Source organism: Pezoporus occidentalis, unplaced genomic scaffold (genome assembly GCF_034315485.1).
Source record: "Pezoporus occidentalis ecotype Australia unplaced genomic scaffold, CSIRO_AGI_Poc_V1 ctg118, whole genome shotgun sequence".
Taxonomy (NCBI): Eukaryota; Metazoa; Chordata; class Aves; order Psittaciformes; family Psittacidae; genus Pezoporus; species Pezoporus occidentalis.
Window position 1 is genome coordinate 1,728,996 of NW_026912972.1, and position 23,324 is coordinate 1,752,319.

At 45.6% G+C, this 23,324-nt stretch overlaps 1 protein-coding gene across 11 annotated transcripts in view; it reads right to left on the reverse strand.

Annotated features, from left to right (window-relative positions):
- HDAC4 (histone deacetylase 4) overlaps nucleotides 1-23,324 on the reverse strand; it is a 214,773-nt gene that overhangs the window by 62,496 nt on the left and 128,953 nt on the right. For 9 of the 11 annotated variants that reach the window (XM_062642742.1, XM_062642716.1, XM_062642757.1 and 6 more), the window contains 6 exons: nucleotides 21,313-21,434; nucleotides 10,574-10,705; nucleotides 8,393-8,505; nucleotides 3,385-3,501; nucleotides 3,098-3,296; nucleotides 192-421 (listed from right to left, as the gene is read on the reverse strand). In XM_062642742.1, the coding sequence (XP_062498726.1) occupies nucleotides 192-421; nucleotides 3,098-3,296; nucleotides 3,385-3,501; nucleotides 8,393-8,505; nucleotides 10,574-10,705; nucleotides 21,313-21,434 (913 nt within the window). The remainder of the gene's footprint in view (nucleotides 1-191; nucleotides 422-3,097; nucleotides 3,297-3,384; nucleotides 3,502-8,392; nucleotides 8,506-10,573; nucleotides 10,706-21,312; nucleotides 21,435-23,324) is intronic. The other 2 variants (XM_062601716.1, XM_062601708.1) reach the window with 1 other exon arrangement.

Below are 23,324 nucleotides of genomic sequence, written 5' to 3' on the forward strand. Positions count from 1 at the left end.
ACTTTGGCAATGGATGCCCACATCCTTACTGATGTATTTCATGAAGAAGAGGTTCAAGGATGAAGGCCATCTGGTGATGGAGGTAAAGACCACATACACATTACCACACAAGAAACTCTCTAGTAGCACTGCCCAAAGTTGCTATCAATGCTGTATGAGGCAAAACCAGACTTTAAGAGCATCATGCCTACCTTGTTGATGTGCAGTTGCTGCTGCTGGAATTGCTGTTTGTGTTTCTCCAAGAACTGCTGGTGCTGCTGCTGGATCACTAACTGCTGGAGAGCCTGGGCGTTCTGGGGAAGGGGAGCAGACTGTGTGCGCCCCAGCGGGCGATGCTGCCGGAGTTTGTGTATTGAAGGGGAGACCCGTTCTCCACCAACCAGAGACTGTGCATGGAGGGGCAGTCCTGAAAGATACCAGTCTGAAGATAATATGGAGGAAAAAACAGCAGAGAAGGAAAAAAAGGAAGAAGAAAGGAAGGGAGAAAACGGCTGTTGAGTAACACTGATGGTGACAATGACATATAATGTTAAAACCAGCCACCTCACCAGTTACAGCTGAAGCATCCTTCAAAGAGAACAGATAACAATTAATCACCACTGGGTGGAGAAATACTTTGCTTTCCTTTGAATCCTTTGTTTTCTTGGTCACTCGAAGCCCATAGGGAAATTGTTCGTTTCTTAAACCCAGCAATACCTCACTGAGCCTTCCATCACTCCATGGATGACATGAATGAACATCACAGTGGTAGGCTGGAGAAATTTAAGTCTTGGGATAGGGAGTAACCCCAGGTTCATTTCTAAGCAAGCAGCAACCCAAGCTGCCACCTCACAGCATCCAGCAATTACACCTTACAGGGGGCTCACTGGATATGCTGAATGATGATGGATGATGATGAAGCTGCTGCTTACTCTACACCACACAGGCCATGGCCGCCCTTGGCTGTGCTCTATATCCTCCTGTAGAAAAGACTAGGGATGAACACTTTCATGTGATAAACCCCTCACTAGGTTTGTATTGGGAAAAAGCACTTCCTTGAAGTATTTCAGGTATATGGGAGCAATCAGGCTTCAGTATTTCTATAGAAAGAAGGTAAGTTAGAACCCAAGATGACAAACAGCTACAGTTGTTTTCACCACTGTCCTGTGCATACATGCCAGTAACTTAATGAAAACACGCAGTTATTTTGGGATAACTTGAGTTAATCATATGCCCCTGGCAATGTGGGTGATGACTACCATGTGAAACACCTATCTGAGCTCCAGTAAGGGCATGTCTTTAGGAAGTGTCTTTTGACCTGCTCTTGAGGTAAACCAGTTCTTGCTCTAGTCTCCAAAAACACCTTCCCATATTTCTTAGAAAGCTGGGATATGGAGGCAGGCCCAGCCCAAAGCCCAGCCCAAGGGTGGAGGAACTGAGGATAAGCATTTACTTTTGCTCATTACAACCTGGGATAGAAAGGCATTGCTTCTGTGAACTGCTGTCTCCCTGATGTGGATCAACCTGCACACACCTGTAGGAAAGGAGTACTCTTTGGCCTCACCTCATTGCATAAAACCAAGTAAAGCCTTTGCAAGTGTTAGCATTCAGAAAACTGCCCAGTTCAAGGGGCAGAGAAGTTGCATCTTCTCTCTGTCTTCAGTCTTTAGTTTAGAAGAGAGAGAAGCTGCCCAGAGTTCTTCAGCCAGAATGCAGCAGTTTAGAAACACCTTGACATTTCTGTCCAGGACATTACCTCATTTTCCCATTGATTCACCAACTGCCCTATGTGGGAGAATGTGACTCATTTAAAAGCCTCTCTTCATAGGGAAAGATTTACTGACTTTCTCCCAACTTTGCTCTTCTGAAAAGAATAATGTAAAAGGGCATCTTAGCTTATAAATGCATGTCTATAAATTCATGTATGCACATACACACACACGTCTGTGTGTGTATAAGCAGATGAATAAGAGGGAAAGATATGTTCCATTTCACGCGTAGCACAGCTCCTCACACCAGCAGAGGAAGGGACCCTATACAGTTTGCATAGGATACCTTGGAGGACTTTGGAGAACTTGTGTTGGTTTGCTCTTTTTCAGTTACTGCATCCAGAACGCACGTTTCCTCTTGTTGCTCTGTTGTATTGTGTGTGTTTCTCCTGAGTGTTGGTTTACAATACGCTGTACTCACTCTAAAAACACCCCATGTAGCAGGTGGTCTAGAAGGAATACACTTGGAAGCAACCATTATATACTGCAAAGTGAAGGAAGCTTTGAGAGAGGTTGCATAGGAAGCAGAACTGCACTTTTCCCTATGTGTGCCTTAATGCAAACACCAGCACAGAGAAGTCTTGGTGATAGGGTGAGAGCAGAAGTCTTCTCCAATGGCTTTGCACCAACAGACACCTTGGGCAAAGGGTAACTGGTGAAGAGCCATGTCTTGACTCTGAGTAACCTCATCATGCCACCTTCCACTAGCCCTGGTTGTTCCAAGCCTCGCTGAACATGCTTATAAGCCTATCAGAACGACATGTATATCCCTGGGATTTGAATGTAAAACCAGACAGGAGCCAAAGAGCTGTGCTGCAATGCTTCAGTGACCACCATCTCTCAAGAATTCCCATCAGAAATGGAAGAAATGAAAGTAAAATCAACACGTCTATTAGAACTCCAGTAGAACATCCTTTGTCCCAGCATTACACACTGTAAAACCAAATCCTACTGAGGATTGTTGCTTTGAATTAACCCTATTTATGGAAATGTGCCTTCCCACAGGTACTTCGCGCTGAAAACACGACACAGGGAGTGATTCAAAGCAATTAGCACCCTGAAAATGTAACAGACACAAACAAATACAATCTGTTGGAATGCAGCTGATGTCGCCGTGGTTTTGCCACTTCAAATAATGATGAACAGCAAGTATTTCAATCTGTGAGTTTTTAGACGTGTGCTTTTCCTGTATGAAGTAGAAACCAGAGGTGATAAACAGGAATGTTGTGTCTCTTTTGTGCAAGAGACAGACCTTACTACCAAACAACAGATGCCATTTACTCTCTTTCTTAAGCTGTCCCTACATTTAGGGACTGGAGTTTTGCACATTACCTATGGATTACTCTCACCTGTGACTAAGGGAGTTTGTGCAGTTGGCTGTTCCAGTAAGACCATGTGTTGCAGAAGAGGGTTATGTGCAGTTCCCCCATCTCTTTCCAACGTTGTAGTGCTCAAGTAGGGAGTGAGGTGAGTGCCAGGAAATAAAGAGATCCGTTGCTGTAAGGTTGGGATAGTAAGTCTCTCTGCATCTTGCTGTGCTGATCCTCCCTGCAAATGCACAATGCATGGCAACCACATTAAGGGATAAATCAGGGCAAACAATATTCCAAAGGCTGTATCCTCCCCCCTCACTTACACTGGAAGGGCCAGTTGCAGGCAGTCCTAGCGTGATGTTGGGCAAAGAAGGAGATGTGTAGAGTGGAAGCTGTGTAACGGAGCCTTCACGATTCACAAGTCTGTGAGCCAGGCTGGTCTGGAAACAAAAGCAAGAACATTGTCCTGGTGAAAAAGCATCCACAGATTGGATCAAGGACACAGTCCACTTGCTGTGAGAACACACCACAAACGTACAGAGTGTGTAACTTCACTGGTCATGTTGGAAATAATGAACAGGGAAACTAAACTGTGCTTCAGACCCAGCCTAAATAATCAAGTTCCCCCTCTGCTGTGCTCAGCGGAGACCCCCCCCTGCAGTCCTGATCCAGCTCTGGGGCAACAGCACAAGAGGGATGTGGAGCTGCTGGAGTGAGTCCAGAGGAGGCCATGGAGATGCTGCGAGGGCTGGAGCAGCTCTGCTCTGGAGCCAGGCTGAGAAAGCTGGGCTGGTTCAGCCTGGAGAAGAGAAGGCTCCTTAAGGGGAGACCTGGCAGCATCCAAGGCCAGTTTGGACACAGGGGCTTGGAGCAACCTGCTCTAGTAGAAGGTGTCCCTGCCTGTGGCAGGGGGTTGGAGCTGGACGAGCTTTAAGGTCCCTTCTAGCCCAAACCATTCCATGATTCTATGATATTTTCAATAAGCTTGAATGCCATTTAATGAAAGCACAAGGAAGCAAAAGGAAACAAGAAAGAATTCACTCTGAACCGGATCGTAGGAAAACTGGGTGACTTTGTTGAACACTTGGAACTGAGATGCAATTGGACATGGAAAGAACATCCGGCTAGTCAATGGCACGTCGAAGACTGCATTTAAAAGGCAGTCCAGTGTCTAAGAACAGTGACACACAGAGGTAAGGCTTCCTCCTGTCCTTCTTGCACAGGCAGCACAACCCTCAGCTGCAGAGGTGGGATGTTCTTTTAAAGCCAAAGCCAGGACCAGCTGCACCCCTTAAACACTGATAAACCAAAGAGGTGGGATTGCTTTCGGAGGTTGTTCTATAGAAAACGTTTGGTTTTCAGTACCACTTCTTCTGTGCTTCCCCCCAGCACGTTACTACAGGGTTTCTTTGTAGTCTTTGAGGGAGAAAAACAGGGGTTTATTATCCAGAGCCATCCAAGCCCTGCAACCAAGGAAATAACCTGCAAAGTCTCATTGACCTGCAGGACTTTGAATTTAAGTCTGAAATGTATTAGGATATCTGTTACATCGATACAGATTGTTCCACAGTGTAACACAAAGTTAACCGTAACCCCTTTTCCCACAATAGCACCTGAGTTAAACAGTTGAAATTATATAGAAAGTAATTTAGATCTAAACTGTATATTATTTAAGTTGGAAAGCGAATTGTAGAGAATTGAGGATGCTCAGAACACTTGTTTCCTAACAGGAAAATCAGGCAGTTTATTGTCATTTTCATAATGGCTTTTCTAGCACATAAATCAATCTTGGCTGGAAATTAAAGGTATTTTTACTTAAGTGTTCCTGCCTTAAATGGCCATAAGATAATTCAGTAAATCAGAAAACAGCTCTATAAATGTAACTTTAAGGCTTTTGGATGAAATGTTGAAGTCTGATTTAAGCTAAAGCACACTAGTAAGTAGCATAAATTGTCTGTGATTTGATAAAGAGAACAACAGTCATTGTAATGCCTTTTGGTTTTTAAGGTAATCTCTCTTAGCTTTAAAAGGGCAAATAGTTGGGAAGGACAAGTAAGCTGTTAAATTTCTGCAAAAGCTTTTTGCAGTGACTCTGCCTGAAGCTTGAGCAGCAGCAGAGTGCTGGGGAGGATGAATGGGTAATCCTTAGTCTCCAGGAAAGACCAAATAAACTGTAAAAGGTCTCTCTGAAGGGTAGAGAGGTTGGTGGCAGTTGCAGGGTGAGATCATCCCTGTGTTGGTTATCCTGGTGTCATCATCCCTTTGTAAGACAGCGTTCAGGGTATGCACTCGGTCTGTGCTTCATAGAATCACAGGATGGTTTGGATTGGAAAGGACCTTAAAGCTCACCCAGTTCCAACCCCTGCCATGGGCAGGGACACCTTCCACTAGAGCAGGTTGCTCCAAGCCCCTGTGTCCAACCTGGCCTTGAACACTGCCAGGGATGGGGCAACCACAGCTTCTCTGGGCACCCTGTGCCAGCGCTTCAGCACCCTCACAGGGAAGAGCTTCTGCCTAAGAGCTCATCTCAGTCTCCCCTGTTCTGGCAGGTTAAAGCCATTCCCTTTGTCCTGTCCCTACAGGCCCTTGTCCAAAGCCCCCCTCCAGGTTTCCTGCAGCCCGTTTAGGCACTGGAGCTGCTCTAAGGTTTCCCCTTAAGAAGCCTTCTCTTCTCCAGGCTGGACCAGCCCAGCTCTCTATGCCTGTCACTTCTTCCATAGAAAGAGAAAATGCGTTTTTAAGGTCTCACTTCACAAGCTGGATAGGAGGAATCTGCAGGGAGCACTCTGCTGCTGAGCAGTACCTGGGTAAGGACATGCGTTGTGTGTACCCACATGCTGCTTCTGCCAAGCAATCGTGGGCACTAGTGGCAATTTGGCTTTAAGTTAAATGACATAATGGTAGCGTGCCACATTGAGAAGACAGTTATTGTCAGCAGAGTAATATCGTATTTTCCTGATATCATAAATGAAACAAAACTACATCCATTTTCCCTTTGAACAATCAATACTCCAGAGTTGTGCCTCAAAGTATCTCCTGGGGGTTTGTCTGAAAAACAGCGAAGAGCAAAACGCAACAGCTTGACACTATCAGCATCTGGTATTTAGCAGCATTATTATCACTTTAAATATACAGATCCCATTTACAGGGTGTACACAAACATTTGCTGAATTGCACAGAAGAGAACAATTTCAGTATGCATGATTTTGGGCTGTAGACAAGTACTTTATATAGCCTTGCATCAACTGCAATGGCAATGGATATCGGTACCTTGCAGAGATGGAAAAACCTTTGGATTTCAAACCAGTATTTAAATAGACAGTGTCTATTTTAAAAGAAGGCAGAGAGCTGCTGTCTTTCTCCACTGAAGACAAGCATTGGAACTTAAATAATACATTTATCAGATATTAACCCAGATATTAAACAGATACCATCTTCCACGAGACTTGAAAAGGTTCAAGAGGTGACTAAGCCAACTAAGAAGCAAAGAGATGTATTTCTCATTTAAAACAAAACCTGAAGGTGTCCTCAGCATAAGAAGCATGTGGAGATGCTGGAGCAAGTCCAGAGGAGGCCACGAGGATGATGAGGGGCTGGAGCACCTCCTGTATGGAGACAGGCTGAGAACACTGGGGCTGTTCAGCCTGGAGAAGAGAAGCTTGTCCCCTTGTCTCCAGGTTTCTTGTAGCCCCTTTAGGCACTGGAGCTGCTCTAAGGTCTCCCCAGAGCACAGCAGAGGGGCAGGATCCCCTTCCTGAGCTGCTGCTCACACTCTAGGGATGCAGCCCAGCACACAGTGGGGTTCTGGGCTCAAGTGTACACTGAAGCTGAGTCATGGGGAGCTCCTCCTCACCCAGTACCCCCAAGTCCATCTCCTCAGGGCTGCTCCATCCATTCTCCATCAGCCTGTGCTTGTCTTAATCTTTACAGTAATTGTCTAAATCCTGTAAGTTCTACAGCAGACTAGAGTGAACGTAGCGGTGTGTTGGATAATTTGACAGAGGAGAGGGTACAGAAGGTGACACATTCCCCATATTAAATACTGTTACACTACATTAGAAATAAAAATAAAGTGGAAATCTGTACAGAACTAGAAAGCATTAAGGGCTCACATTTATACTGCAAGAAGCCCTTTTCAATTCTAAATGACAATTTGGGAAGAACAAGCCCAGGCCTGTTTTTACAGTCCTGATGATAAGACAGAAACTACATTCATGGGGAGAACAGCTAATGGTAAGCTGGATAAAAAGACATGCACCAGTAACATTACACAATGACACTGGGTTTACAGTGAGATCCAGTTAATGTGGCCCACACCCCAATATCTGCCCTTAGAAGAAGGTGGGCTTCAGTAACCCTGAACACAGGAGCTGTTATCTCCCAGTTTACTCAGTCCAACACCCTGCCCTTGACATCTGTAGCAGATGCCTCAAGTAATGGTGGAAGCTTTGGGCCATGAGGATGCTCAGGGGCTGGAGCAGCTCCTGTATGGAGACAGGCTGAGAACACTGGGGCTGTTCAGCCTGGAGAAGAGAAGCTGCGTGGAGGCCTCAGAGCAGCTTCCAGTGTCTAAAGGGGGCTACAAGGATGCAGAGAGGGATTCTTCATAAGAGACTGTAGGCACAGGACAAGGGGTGATGGGTTCAGATCGAAACAGGGGAAGTTCAGGTTGGAGATAAGACAGAAGCTCTTCCCTGTGAGGGTGCTGAGGTGCTGGCACAGGGTGCCCAGAGAAGCTGTGGCTGCCCCATCCCTGGCAGTGCTCAAGGCCAGGTTGGACACAGGGGCTTGGAGCAACCTGCTCTAGTGGAAGGTGTCCCTGTCCGTGGCAGGGAGTTGGAGCTGGATGATCTTAAGGTCCCTTCCAACGCAAACCATTCTGTAATTATCAACTAGCATGCTGGTATGAGGCACCAAGCTTTTGTGTGCCTATGTGGAGAGGAAAAGGTTAAATCCGTTCCCTTTAATACAGTTCTGGTTTGTTCATATTTAGACAAAGCTACTGCACACAGTAACTTCACCCTTTAGACAAAATACTTCCATTTGACCAGGAAACCTTGTTAAATCCCTGTATTTTGACTCTCTCCTCACAACAAACCCTTTACAAGTTACCACAAGCAGCTTGTGAGCTGGCTTGGCTGAGATTTAATCAACAGATAATGCATCCTGTCATGCCAGATTGAGAGGTAATTCCCAAAGCCTGCCCCAAGTCACGAGCTATGTTTTTGTTCCTGTGGCGCACACCGGTTTGTCCACTTCAATTCCTAAACCTCTGCAAAACCTGATTGGAAACCCAAGTGTTAAGACCCAGAGGGAGGAAGAGCTCTGTACCTCTGCTTGAATACTCGTGACTGATCCTGCAATTCCGTTCTCGGTGCTTATGTTATTGGAGCTGTTGTTTGGAGAGCTGGGCCCAGATCCAGGAGCACTGTTGCATGCAGAGTCTAAAAACACATCCAAAACCAACTTTCAGTGTTACAAACAATCTCCACGATGGTATTTAAACAGATAACAACCCTTTAAGTTTTGTTTTGGAGGAAAACAACCTTCCTCCTCCCCGTCTCTCTCCGCCTAAATCTTCCCAGGGCTCTTAAAATACCAACAACTAATTTCAAATGGGCTGTCCAAGCACCTACTTACCATACTTGAGTCTTCTTCTCCTGGGGATTTCTCTTACAGTGTAATAATAACTTTAAATACAATTGGAAGATAATGAAAGACATGGAAAAGGCTTGAAAAGGCCAAAGTGGAGGATGTCAGCTTGTCCTACTTCAGATTTCTAGCAGTGCTTCTCTCTCCCTCTTTCACCTATAACCCCAACGACACCCTCTACTCATGTATTGCATCAGACTTCACACTGGAACAAGCAGGGGAACTGTCTCAGCCTTGACATTTTCCCACGCAGGCTTCTGGTCCATCTGGATTTGCTGGACAGCCACCACTAGCACCGAGCCCTCATGCTGGGCATGAGAACTGACCTTTGCTTTTAGAGCACAGCACTGAGCTTTTCCAGTGCAGGGCATGGGGCACATCCCTGTCCCCTGCCAAGTGCCCGCACCATACCTGGTCCTCAAAGAAAAAAGACCTGCCTTGGTCCGCCCTTCATGCAACTCCCACAGCACTGAGCTGCCCCCCAGAAAAGCCTAGGGACTGACTCCCAAGGATTATATTTTGCCAGGATGGCAAATTCAATTGTTTGAAGGGATTTAAAAGCTGTGCGAGTGAAATGGGGCTAGATGGACCATGGGCCATGGTTGCGTCTGAGTATATTTCACCAGAATCAGGCAAAACTCTAAGATGTCCAAATCTGTTTAACTCACTGCCTTTCCTATCACTGCCTTTAAATCACTAAATCAGAAAACCCTCTCCATATTATGTATTTTATCAATATGCTCCCTTTGAACTCACTACCCAGAACCACAGAGGTGGCCAGCCTGAAATCAAAGCCTCCCATCGACAACACAGAAATAACAACAAACAGAAAGAGCGTGTGAAATGACAACAGCCTGAAATCTTCCCTTAGAAGGTGTCTCACACAGTGCCTGGCCCAGCTTCCGCTGCTTCTCCTTTTACTTTGGAAGGTAAATAACATTCTAAACCTTTTCTTTAGCCTAAAAGCCATGGGACATAGCAATATATGAGTGAAGCAGACTCGATTTTCAGACCTGCTATAAACGATGCTTTAGCTCTTGAAATCATCTATTCCCTTGCAAAACAGAGAGGCACCAAGTGGTGCACGGCTACCCCAGGGTCACCTGAAAGCACTGTGCTCTCTAAAGACAGCTCACTCCAAGCTTCTCTGAATGACGCTACTGTGCCTTGAAGTGAGCCAAGTCTGAAAAAGCTGTTGCATAGTGGTTCTTACACTCAGGCATCCCTAGGTGGTGCTAAGAATTAACTTTATGGTAATCTATACAATCTACCTTACCCTGATTCCTCCTTATAAACTTGACTCCCAGAAGAATATTCTTCTTCAACAAGAAACTGTCAAATAAGTAGTCAAAATACCAGCTATATATATATATATATAAAAAAAAACAACAATGCCTTACATGCTTTAAAACCTTGCTGTAATTACCTAACAAGGAACTATGGCAGTCTGCCCAAAAGCTTAAACAAACAGGGGTTATAAAGCATTTCCTGCTGGAGGACGAAAGCCGTGAATTACAGCCTCCCCAAGGATATTAATAGGATCATCTTTGAGAAAGTTGGTTTCTCAACCTGTTGCTGAACATCATAGAAATGCTTAGGGGAACCAAAAACCCAGCACTCTGGTGGCATATTTCCATGTCTTCAAACCAAACCCATGCTCCTGGTGTTGATAATGTTATCTCAGCAGATCGGTACTTAATGGACCGATGCTGCTGACGCACACTTACATCCCCCACTGCCAACTTCATCCCGGTTCCACCAACACATGAGAGATGCAGACTGAATGCAGGGATTCATTTGGGGAAGGGAACATCTCACGGAGCGTGTGGCTGCGGGGTGGATGCCTTGTCACCCACCTACCTGTGACATCCAGCGGGCGCTTCTTCAGAGCGGTAACCACTGGGCCATCTTTTCTGCGCAAGAGGGGGCTGCTCCGTCTTTCAGCAACTTTCTGCTTTAGTCTGGATCGTAACTTCAGGTTGGGTTCAGATGCTGAACAGGGTAAAGCAAAGCAGAGAGTGCTTTGGTTAATATTAATTGGTTCATTTAATATTAATTGGTTAGTAATAACTGGTTCAATATTTTACCTATTTCAGTAGCTTTTAACACAAAGGCTGGGTTCAAGTTCAGTATTTGCAGAAGCCTAAATGGAATTAGTCATTTGATAGCATAGGTGTGGAAGAAAGTTCTAATAGAATGAGCAGGTCCCAGCCCGTGAGACAGCTGATTCACTGGCAATGAAAGTCAATAGCATTTTATTTGATAATAATCATCCTGCAATCTCTTTTCTCAACTGAAGATACTGTGAACTCAGACTACTGCAGAGAGCAATGCTCATATTCCCTAGCTTCCCAACTTGCTTCCAAGCCAGTGGTAAAGCTAAACTACAGGATCAAACCCATCAGTACAGGAACTGGTGAGACAGCTGAGATGTTGCTGTTTGGTCGAGCATGGAGCATCACTGTGGGGCTCAGACAGCATCCGCAATGCGCTGCTGAAATGGGCAGCTTCCCACCCATGGAGTCATCCAACCCCAGGGTGAGCTGGCTTAGGGAGGAACACCAGGGCAGGGGAAAGAAAACACGAGAATCAAAGCCCACAGCCAAACCAGGAGAGTGTTTTCCTGCTGGTTCACCTCCTTGAAGCAACTCACCTTGGAGCGAGATGAGCCTATGTCCTCTGTACCCAGTGTCAACTCAAGCAAGAGGGCATGAGAGCGTGGCCAAGGCCAAAGCCAGCACCAGGGAGGAGAAGGGTTGTTTATTTGGGGAGGAACTTGGTTTGCATCATCACAGGCACAAAACTGAACCGTATCTAAACCCACATCAAATGCTTTGAGAATTCAGGGCTGCCAAGGGTAGGTGTGCATGGATTTCCTGAGACCACAGTCTGACTTGCTTTGTGTGCATCAGCCTTTGGAGAGCCTCTCTTCAACACTTCTGCTGTATCTAAATCCTGGAATCTCATTTCCCCGAAAGGCAAAGCAGAGCTCTTGGGAAGCTCTATCCTAATGCCTCTGGGTTAATGACAGCAACATGGAACACACCTGTATGGCTCAGATTATCAAGGTTTTATAAAGGTAATGAAGCTGTAAGTCAAGATTCCTCCTGCAAGAAGACTTTCTCTGTAAACTTCCTGATCCCTTCAGCAGACATGAACTATCTCCTTTGGTGCTTTATGTTACGAGATCTGTGAACTGGCCCAGTCTTTTCCCCTCCTCAACCTCTTAACAACTCTGCAGCTTAATCCCTTTGAACAAACAGATCCTGTGCTCTCACCATTAACTACCCATACACTCAGCTCCCTGTACAATGAGCTATATTGCTTTAGGAGAATTAAGAGAGGGTTTACAAACTGGTTTGAATTAACTAAGATATATTTTCCCTCAGTTGGCTTTGACCACTGGGTCACGTCAAAACTCAAGCCTGACAACATGAACTGCAGGGTTCAAATCTCAGAAGGCTGCTGAATTCAAGATCAAATGCTTCAAGTTAAGCCATCAAAACTGTTCTTTGATGAAACTTTTGGGAGGGGGGAAAACCCAGAGCTTTTTATTAATGTTTTGGACAGGAAAATGCCAGCAAGAGATAAAGGGAGCACTAAAAGTGTCAGACTCCACAAGATGATGCTTAAAATGCAGGATGAAGTGCATTAGCAAAGGGGAAATAATCTTACAGGGCATTTGCATGCAAAGTGGCAGGGGACTGAATGCCAATCTGTCATCTGCTTGGAGGGCAGTAGTGGAAGAGTGGACTAGTTAAAATACAAGCATAGGTTCTAACTACCTACTTCAGTAAGTTCAAAACAGAAGCTGACTTAGTGCTTTAAAAGTAGCCTTTAGGTACATGAACATTCAGTACCTCATCCCTCAGCCTTTAATTCCTGGTTTTAATTGGTTCCAAATACTGAGGATTAGTAACCGAGTAGATGCTCCAGTCAAGACTTTAAAGAACAAATGGGAACTAGATGCAGATACATCCGGTTTGGATACATCTGCACTGCTAGCTAGTAAATGAAATAGAAGCCTATGCTCCAGCTGTTGAAAGGATCTGTCTTCTGCCAAAGCAAAACAGGACAATACAAACTGTACTCCAGCACTGATTTTATTTCCATGCAATGTAGACCCTGCATGGTGCTCAGCTGAGTTGTTGATGTTTTCTGTTGGGAACAGACAAGTACTTGTGAGGTTTTCTATGTACAGAGAAGGGATTGGTTAGAAACACCTTCAAAATGGGCAGGGAAACAAAAAATCCAAGGCTCACAGATTACCCAACACAACCAGATCTGCCCCCTGTGCAAAGCCACAATCCCCGCGTCCTTCCACGTAACAGGAAGCGAATGAACATAGACAATTCCAGCCTTAACCGAGAAAACACCTTGAGAACAGGTTATTGCAAAAGCAGGGTATTACAACGTCAGACAAAACTCTTTTCAGGCAAAACCATACCAGATATTCCTCCTTTGCTTCCTCAGCTGGACTTCTGAAACACCAAAGAGTCTCTTGAAAGAACTGTGTTGCTTTAGCTCCTTCTGCTTGTGGTTTTATATCCACCACCCCACTATAATCCCAAATCTAACCTGTCATCAAGACCTCAGACAGCATAATCCCAACCTACATTTAAATGAGCGCTATACAGCCCAAATGAGGTGAATTCGAATTCAGCACAGGCAGTGCAGAATAGTCTTAAATTGAAGGAACTGACACAGAGCATCTTTTATCAGAAAAGATGTAGCTTTAAACAGCCATTTCCAAACCTCAAAGCAATCATTTAAGCTGATTCAGATGGTTTTTAAACTAACAGATACTAGCCAATAGTTTTAAGCTGAAGAGAGATGTCCTTTAAATGGAGAAAGCAGGAATTCAAGCAACATGTAACTATCAATACCAGGTACTCAACACGGGTCAGATGTTCTCCCAAGGAGCATCAATTCCCCTGAGAATATCCCAGTATTCACCCTGTCAGGCAAAATTCCCAAATAAAGCCAACTAAACCCATCACTGCTACCTACAGTAAGCTTAAGACTGAATTACACAACTTACTGGTCTCCTGCATCTTAAGGTGAAACCTTGAGAAACAAACACTGGGAAGTTAGAAAGAAATCAGGTTGACTCCTGTTTAGCAAACAGATGGAGCCCATGACAAGTCTGAGTCAGCTTCCACAAAGCCAGTGGGATTTCTTCAGCAGTGACATACTTAATTTGGCCTATAATAAGGATTTATACAAAGAATATTTTGTTTTCCTCCGCGGAAATTAATAACTAGAGCAGAAGCCAAAAGCTTTCCTAGTTTGCACAGGCTCAAACCCAACTTACCCCTCTTATACATCATTTATTGCAGCAGGACCCATGTAATCCAATTCGCCAACATTTATGTCATTCTCATTGTTTTCTTCCTAGAATTGCATCCCCTAAGCTGCTGAACTAATGGGACATTAAGCCTGTGCAAGGCAAAAACACAACGTCCTGGGCAGACGTTGCCAGGTTCCCATTAAACATCCATGTTCCTGATAAAACAGCCAACAATGCACCATGAAAACCCTCATCCCAGCCCTTGAACGCCTTGATTTCAGCAGCTGGGCACTGTGAGGGTGCTGAGGCACTGGCACAGGGTGCTCATAGAAGCTGTGGCTGTCCCATCCCTGGCAGTGCTCAAGGCCAGGCTTGATGGGGCTTGGAGCAACCTGACTGATTTAAAGCCATTTAAGGTTCCGAGGTCTCCCCGGAGCCCTCTCTTCTCCAGGCTGAGAATATAGCAAATATCTTGTAAAAATATTTGCAATCTGAAATTAAAATCTAATATAAACCTCTTAAAAATACAGCAAAATCTCTATCCAGCCCTTTCTACCTATGTTCATAGACACATTAGCTCAGGGGATGCCATCCAACAAGCTAAGACAAGTTGTTCAGCCTGGAGAAGAGAAGCTGCGTGGAGACCTCAGAGCAGCTTCCAGTGTCTGAAGGGCGCTACAAGGATGCTGGAGATGGAATCTTCATCAGGGACTGTAGTGATAGGACAAGGGGTGACGGGGAATAGGGGAAGTTCAGGTTAGATATAAGGAAGCTTCTCTGGGCACCCTGTGCCAGCGCCTCAGCACCCTCACAGGGAAGACCTTCTGCCTAAGAGCTCATCTCAATCTCCCCTGTTCCAGCAGATTAAAGCCATTCCCCTTGTCCTGTCCTTACAGGCCCTTGTCCAAAGCCCCTCTCCAGGTTTCCTGCAGCCCCTTTAGGCACTGGAGCTGCTCTAAGGTCTCCCCTTAAGGAGCCTTCTCTTCTCCAGGCTGAACCAGCCCAGCTCTCTCAGCCTGTCTCCAGAGCAGAGCTGCTCCAGCTCTCTGATATATAAGTACATGTAGAGTTCAAAGCATGGATGTCCCTTTGAAACAGAGATGGAGCTGAGAGGACCAATGAGGAGAAGGGCAGGTTCACTGAATGACTGAGAGCTAGTCCCTGGGCTTCCTGGAGCCCCTGCTCCAAAGTGGTGACACTAAACTGGAAGACTCTGGTCTTCTGTCGGAAGAGGTTTCTTCTTCAATGCACCATTGACGGTACTCCTTAAGAAGAGCTTTGATGGGAAGTACTGCCTTTCTCCCCATGGATCCCCAGCTCTTATGTCAAAACTCCTGCTTTACCTGACTAAAAGGGGGCATCCCCTCCTTTTGCCTTAAGGCAAACCTCAACACAGGAGAGATGTGCATTGGAATAAAACACGCTTCAAGCTGGTGGTGCTGAAGAAAAACATGGGAGTGAAGAATTCCCTTGTGTGCATTTAGACATGATAGCCAGAAGAAATGGAGGGATTACAGCAAGTATTTGCTGGTCCTCCAACTGCACGTTGGTTTGTTGCTGCTCCCTGAAATGTCAGCGTGCTCGTCTGAAGAGCTATTCTGCAGCATCACTGCCATAAAGCAATTTTTGCCTTTAGGAAGTTATTTTTGGACTAGAGACACTTATGTCATAGAATTCTAGAATCAACTAAGTTGGAAAAACCTTTCCTTGCAGCAGGAAAGGCTGTTTAAACAATAGGGATTTCTCGGGCAGGTCTATGGCTCCTCTCAGCAGAGAGCACACTGGCGCAGTGCACAGGTCCCCAGGAAAGCCAGACCTCCATCTCCATCAGCTGGAAGGGCAATGTTGGTGGGAAAGCAAAGCTGCTCTGGAACTTGAGTGACACTCCATGCCATAGAGAGCTCAATGTTTTTCTCTAAATCATACTCCCACACTACACCAGGATTTCTGCCTACTCTATTTTCCTCTAAACAATCTCTGCGATAAAACAAACCACTTAAAGCATTCCAATGATCAGAAACAACTCAGGGAGGTATTATGCCTTTTCTTGACATAGGCAGCATTTTAATCACTGACAAACCCTTTCTTTTGCTCTCTGTTTCCTTTGAAATGCAAGGAATTCAGCACAATTTCACCTGCTTAGCTGCAAATAATACTCAAACCAATCTGTGTTGGAACCAGTGAGCACACACTGTGCACAAGCACAGATGTGTGGTGCCCGGCAGGTAGATGCACATAGAGAAGGACCATGCTGCCTGTTTTATGGCAGCTCTGTATGGGCAGCAAGTGATCAGGACCCTGACAGCCCAGGTACATGTCACCATCTAAGTGCAGGCTGGGGCTTAGAAGAAGTCATTGTTCACAATCTCCTTGTGCTTGATGCAGCCCAAAGAATATAATTGCCTTTTCTATTTCTTTTAGAAGGTTGGTGGGCTGGAAGCTGTACTGGTTGCTGGCATCATCAGCACAGGCAATGTATTTGTCAGATTCCTTTTGAAGTAGGTCCCAAAGGTACAAGAAGGGGTTTCCTTTTTGTTGCATTCCTTTACTCCTTGAGGGAAGTCACTGCAGTAAACAAGTGCATAACCATGGTCTGACAATGCCGAGCTAAATACTCCTCCTTGGACCTTTCCTGCCAGTTCTTAACTGTGTGGGCTGGGAAGGCTGAGGACAGCTTTTTTCCCTTTACCACAAGCCCTAAGACACAGAAGTTGACCTATAACCAGTTCTCTTCCATCACAACTTGTGCAGAAGGCAGGAGACACTGCTGGGATGGGAGGTTTTCAGGTAGGATACTGGTTCTTCCCTGCTCCCCAGAGAACAGAAGCTGAAAGAGCGGTCTGTGACACTTCCTCCTTGTCCTTTCTGCCCAAGTCCATACCACACACACACTCATTTACTATCTAGGCAGGAAATCCAGAGACATAGACTTGCCAAAGATGTCTTTGTAAGCTCCCAGTCTGGCATTCAACTCCGTCTAGCTTTGGAAATAGTGGAAACTCACACCCCGAGATGCTATCCCACAGCTCTGCAGTGAAAACATATTTGGGACCACAGGAATCTTTCTGCCTCCTTCAAGTCTTCATGGCCATCAACTTCCTTCTGATGTTCAGCTCCCCAGTGCAGCCAGCTGTGATACTGGAGTAAAGGGAAAGCCAAGGCCCAGAGCATCAGTGATGCTTCACAAAACAGTGACAATGGCTGCAGCAGCCCCAAAACCCAAGCCAAAGATACCAAAACCCAGCTCTTAACAGATCAGGAGGTCTTCTGGTGCACAATGAACCACAGCAGTTTGACAAACACCAGAGGCTTGAGAAGCACAAGTCAAAAACGAAACAATAGCGTGGTTTTGATAACATCAGCTTGGCCCAAAATCCCACCTCTGCTGACAGACCTGCCAGAAGAGAGGTTGGAAGACCAAAGTACTTCAAAAGAAATGAGTTGGGTTTCTCCCTTTGGGGTCAGGTTTAAGTACTGATACGGGCAACCAGCTCCTGCATGCAGTGAGTTGAATGTGTGTCGGCTCTAGCAGAGGTTGAGCTTGGCAAAACTTCTCCTGATTTTCATGACAACTGATTGGAATGCTGTGGCTTTCCTTTGAAATCCTGATGAGCTGTCAAGGCCCAACAAATACAAGGAATCCTTACCCTACCTTTAAGTAGGAGGAAGTGGGAAAGCTAGTGTCCAACATGACAGGGTCCAGCCCTGCACAGGATGTATAGAAATGCAAAAGCAAACAAGCAAGAGGAAAATCATGTTAAAAAGTTGCATTGTTCTCTTTTCACCAATCTCAATGCTGGCGGCTGTGTCAGCTTTGTAATTAACAGCATCTTTCAATACATCCACTGCTCAAGTTTCAGAAAGCAGGGAACCCCATCAACTAACAGCCTTGTTCCTGGGAGAAAATGAGAACAACCATAGAATGGCTTGGGATGAAAAGGACCTTAGGATCATCCAGTTCCAACCCTTGCCACGGGCAGGGACACCTCACATTAGACCACGTTGCCCAAGGCTCTGTCCAACCTTGAATATTCTTCAGGACAGCAAAACTGAAAAGCTGTGTTAAAAACAAACCTCAGGAGCTCCAAGACAGCTGCTGACAAACAGCTCCTGGGGTCTGTCAGCACATGAAGTCCTGCATCCGCCTCTGGGGCAGCAGCACCAGAGGGACGTGGAGCTCTTAGAGCGAGGCCAGAGGAGGCCACGGAGATGCTGCGAGGGCTGGAGCAGCTCTGCTCTGGAGCCAGGCTGAGAGAGCTGGGCTGGGTCAGCCTGGAGAAGAGAAGGCTCCTTAAGGGGAGACCTTAGAGCAGCTCCAGTGCCTAAAGGGGCTGCAGGAAACCTGGAGAGGGGCTTTGGACAAGGGCCTGTAGGGACAGGACAAGGGGAAAACTGCCTTCCTGCAGACCCCTACATCACCCTATCCCTAACGATGCTTTTGGTTGGATTCCAGGCCCGGTAACCAGAAGTGTATTATGATGAACTTTTGTTATCTGAAGTGCAAATATTGAATCAAATTGAATCAAATTGGCCTACAGGAGATGGCAGTTTTACATTACAAACACAAAAGCGGAGTTTTGCCTGGTGCCAATAACGTGAAAAGCTCCCCCATAATCAAGAACTTTAGTTAGGATGGGCTCCAGCCTTCCCTGTCTTTTGTTTACACCAGACTGTTCAGGAGCTTTTCTTCTCCAAGCAACTTAACATTCTTGGCAAGGGGAATTCTGCAGGGGAGCACTGTGCCAGAGACTGACGTGCTGCTGCGTTGAAAGGGAAAGAAAGGGAAAACAAATCAAAACAACAATAGTTCTCTCCTGAACCTTGCGAGTGAACTCGATTGTATTACAGAGCAGTACCCAAAAGGTTAATGCTGGGGTCCATAAAGAATAAGCATCAGCACGCTGGAAAAACAAAATCAGCTCAGTGTCTTCCTGCTTTAAAACAACAGGGATTTTGGTTGGTTCCATTTTTAATAATGTGATTAAGTACATTTATCATCCTTAATTCCCCCTGTCTGACAGGGCTTTTATTCAGCCAGAGTCTTATTGAGAACTCAGTTTGGGTCACAGCAAAGGGCTGAGCTCTGCAGAAATCCCCTTCCATAACACTGGGAGCAGGAAGGGTAGCTGATCCACAAACCCAAGCAACAAGAAAAGCCTGCAAGAACCCTCAGCCAGGCTCTGGACAAAGGCCTGTAGGGACAGGACAAGGGCAATGGCTTTAACCTGACAGAGGAGAGCAACCTGCTCTAGTGGAAGGTTGGCAGGGTTTTGGAACTGGATAAGCTTTAAGGTCCCTTCAGCCCAAACCAGTCCAGGATTCTATGAAGTAAGGTCCCCTGAAGCGATGAGCATGGGGGTTCTGGAGCATGTCAAAGCCCACTTACACTTGGGAATGCTACCACACTAGAAACAGATCACCTGCATTTATAAAGTATAGGAAAGAGCTAAAAATTTTTTGGAAACAGGCTGTCCACAGGCCCTAAGCAATAGGAATGGTGCCAAGGGATGTTTCCCCTGCATGGAAATGCTGTGATTTCCCAGAGCAGCCTGAAAGTCTTCAACAGGAGTAAATAGCAGCAGCAGCTGATAGAGCCTGGGCTTGCATTCCTCCTCCCAGGCAGATGTATACACTGAGTACATCTCTGTGCTTCACCAGCTTTAGAGCTGAAGGAAGTCTTCTCTGAGGACATTCCTCCACCAGTGCGACAAAAGTCCCAAAGCCCAGAAAGCATCACTTCATCTGTCCTGGGCACTGATGATACAGCAGCATCTACCACACACCTAATGGAGCGTTCGATTACCTCGAAGCAGAGATTAGAGTATGTTTCACCCTTCAAGCAAAGCCAGTTTTCTTAGCCCTACTTCTGAAGTCCTCCAGAAAGGGCACAATCAAAACTACCCCCACCAAAGGTACAGGGTGTGCTCAGGAAAAAAAACATATCCTGGAGAGGGCTTGCCAAGTTATGATTGACTTCTTGTGCAGCTGAAGCATCTGGCACTTGTCACCCAACCCACCAAGGGGGAAGGCATAGCAGATGGGAACCCATCAGCAGGTCAAGTGCTATGGTCCATAGTGAGAAGTTCCCAGGAAGGTCTTTTAAAGCACAGGACTGGGAGGCAGTGAAAGAAGAAAATCCCCAAGTTTCCAAAGGTAACGAGAACTATGATAAACCATTCACTGCACCTAAGACCTGCTCTACTTCTAACTATTAGAAGTGCCATGAGAACACCTATATCCCTCTCCCAGAAAGCAAAGGAGATGCTGCAGTTGCTGGGAGCTGATGTAGGGCAGCTGATTTGAGCAAAGCCTGCAGTAAATCCCCAAGGAGATTGGGTTAACACACTGTCAGCATTCTTTATCACAAAGATGACACACTTTTTGACTCCTGGTGCTCATCAATCCACATCTGAAGATCCATAAAGCATCCCTGAGAAACAGCTCGGCAGCACCTGCAGAAGCTGTGAAGTTCAACCATACCCCCCACTCTCCTCTTGCTTCCACTCCATCTTTTCAGAACCTGTGGCTGCCCCATCCCTGGCAGTGTTCAAGGCCAGGCTGGACACAGGGGCTTGGAGCAACCTGCTCTAGTGGAAGGTGTCCCTGTCCGTGGCAGGGGGTTGGAACTGGATGAGCTTTAAGGTCCCTTCCAACTCAAGTCAAGCTGGGATTCTGTGATTCCCCAAAGAAAGCAGCCGAAGATCACAAGCTGGCCAGGTTAGAAGCTGAGGCTGTGTTGGCTTACGCATGCAAGATGGAGCCGAGGATGAGAGCCAACCAAAACAACCTGGTTTACATAATATATAGCTGAGAAATAACTGACCTGCTAAGCCACCATGCAGGGAAAATCCTAACTGAGAAATAACTGTCTAGGTGTGAACTAAACCCCTTTGCAGGAAGTCCCGCCGCTCTGACTGGCAGAATCAGATCTATTTATTTTAAGTATAAACTTGTATATAAAATGCAAATCCCCAAAGAAATGAACTTTTCTTGGTCCTTTTCTCACTCAGCAGAACACACTTGGACTTCAGACACCCAGATCTCTGTATTAGCTTTGACTCTGGGAAAACATCTCACAAACTTTGACACTCTGTCTCCCTAACCGCAAATCCAAAGCAGCTCCAGGCTCCCTCTCACACTGAGCATAGTGACAGATGAATGGGGAGCACAGCAGAGTGGGTGCTTGTTGAATAAACCACCCCATGAAATACAGCTTTACAGTAACGTAACTCCTTTAAAATAACAAAACAAAGAGGACCAAGTGTGACAGCAAAGACAGAGCAACACAGAAAATGAGTGCAAGAGCTACCTGTTTTTCTGAGTGGGAAGTCATCTTTGGAATCATACATTCCCAGTACAGGGTGATTGTAGGTGCCGGATACGCCACTTTGGGGTGGGGAGCTCTGGTCCAAAGAGCTGTGCTGGGTCTTCCTGCACAGAAGAAAAGAGAAAGAGAAGGAAGAAGCTTTACATCAGTGATACACAAAGGGAATGACTGTAGCTTCACCTTGGTTATCTCAGTTAGTGGGGAACAGTGCAAAGGAAAACATCCTGGTAGTATCTTTCTCCCTCTAAATGCTCATACATGACTAATATAGAGGAGATAACTAAACATAGGCTTGATTTTCAGTAGAAGAATGACCCTGTTGAGAATGACTCAACTCATGAAGCTATTTAACCATAAGTATAACGTCAAGTACCTACGTGGACTAGCTTTTGCTAAGTCATATTCTTGAAGCTCAGCATCAGTGCTCTTACTCCCTTCAACAATCTCCCTTCACTGAATACAATGCAGACGCAGTAGACAAAGCCCAAGAACGAAACAAAACCAAAGGATGAGGTGCCACAACTGGCTAATGGAGCCACGCCGCATAGGTGGTCTTCTGCCTTTGGCTTCCCTGCCTCCTGACCCCAGTACTCAGCAGAGATATGGCCAAAGTATTCAACACCCTTCCAGATTAACTTCTCAAAGCTGGTAATTTATAGCTTTGTTTGAGCAGGCTGCTGGAAGTAAATTGCACTCTGTTTGCTAAGGATATTAAATAATGAATGAGTTTTCTAAGCCTCCTACCAGTTTCTTGGCTGCATCTTTCCTACCTAATGACTTGTGCCCAGTTTTGCCATTTCCCAGGAGCTCGACCAACCTCAATCAGCACAGGGTCTGGGAAGTCTCCAAGCTGTGCATGCTAGGAGATTGGCTCCATCCATATAATGACTGATTTAGCCATATAGGTAACAGCCACAGAGCTGTCAAACAAGCTGACATTTTAAGTTTAAAGAAACACAATTTAAACCCTGTATTACTTCTCCCAAATACTAAAGAATATGGGACAAAGTGAGCACTTTGTCAAAAGAAGTGAGCATTTGAGATTTTACATTGCCTAATAACCAGGCATTTTGGAGACCTTGGTTAAAAACGTTCTCCTACAAAAGGTTCTTTACGGAAACCAAAATAAGCCATTCCCAGCTGAAAATGACACCAATCCATCCCATTCCTTTGGCAGTACCCGTTTTGAAAGCTCAAATCCAAAGTAGGTTGTTGGGTGAGATACAGCGCAGCAATTCCACTACAAGTGATACCTTTCAAAAGGAAGGGGCTAATGAGGCACCAGGAAAACACATCCCATTTTCTACATGGTTTTCTTGAAAGTTTAGTTGAACATCTACATTAACGCTTTCTATAGCCACAGCTCTTCCCAAGCAGCATGATTCACTGTGGTTTCCTAATCCTCCTCCCTTCCTATCCCAACCATAGAGGCAGAAAGATGCTGCGGGCTCTTACACAGTTGCGTATTTCATGAGCGTTTGTGCACATTATGTACCCCCTGCACATTCACACCAGTAAATGCCCCTGCAGACACGCAGTTTAATCATCACCTGCAATCAAAACACAACCAAACTGACAGATATTTGAAGCCCTCCCGAAAACAGAGGGTGCTTTCTCTGCCCAGGTCTGCTCGCAGCAGAGGAAGGCAGCACAGAGAGATGGTTCACAAACAGGAAGCCTTGGATGCTGCAAGCCAAGAGCCCTCAAACCCATCATGTCACACAATGACATTTTTTTGCCTATACAAACAAGAAGCTTTTCTTTCTCTCTTTTTAAGTCATGACTTAAGCTGCACAATCATGTACATAGAAGCTATTTTCATCGCTTTGTTAAGGAATGTGCAGTAACTCAAAGGGCCTGTTTAGATGTGCTTGGGGGTTGCTGAATGACAGATATTTAAACTCTGCAAACAGGAATACATTATACGGCTCAAGGACTCGGATCGAACACTCCTACCCTGCTTGGAGCTAAACACACTGCTCTGCATGCCCATA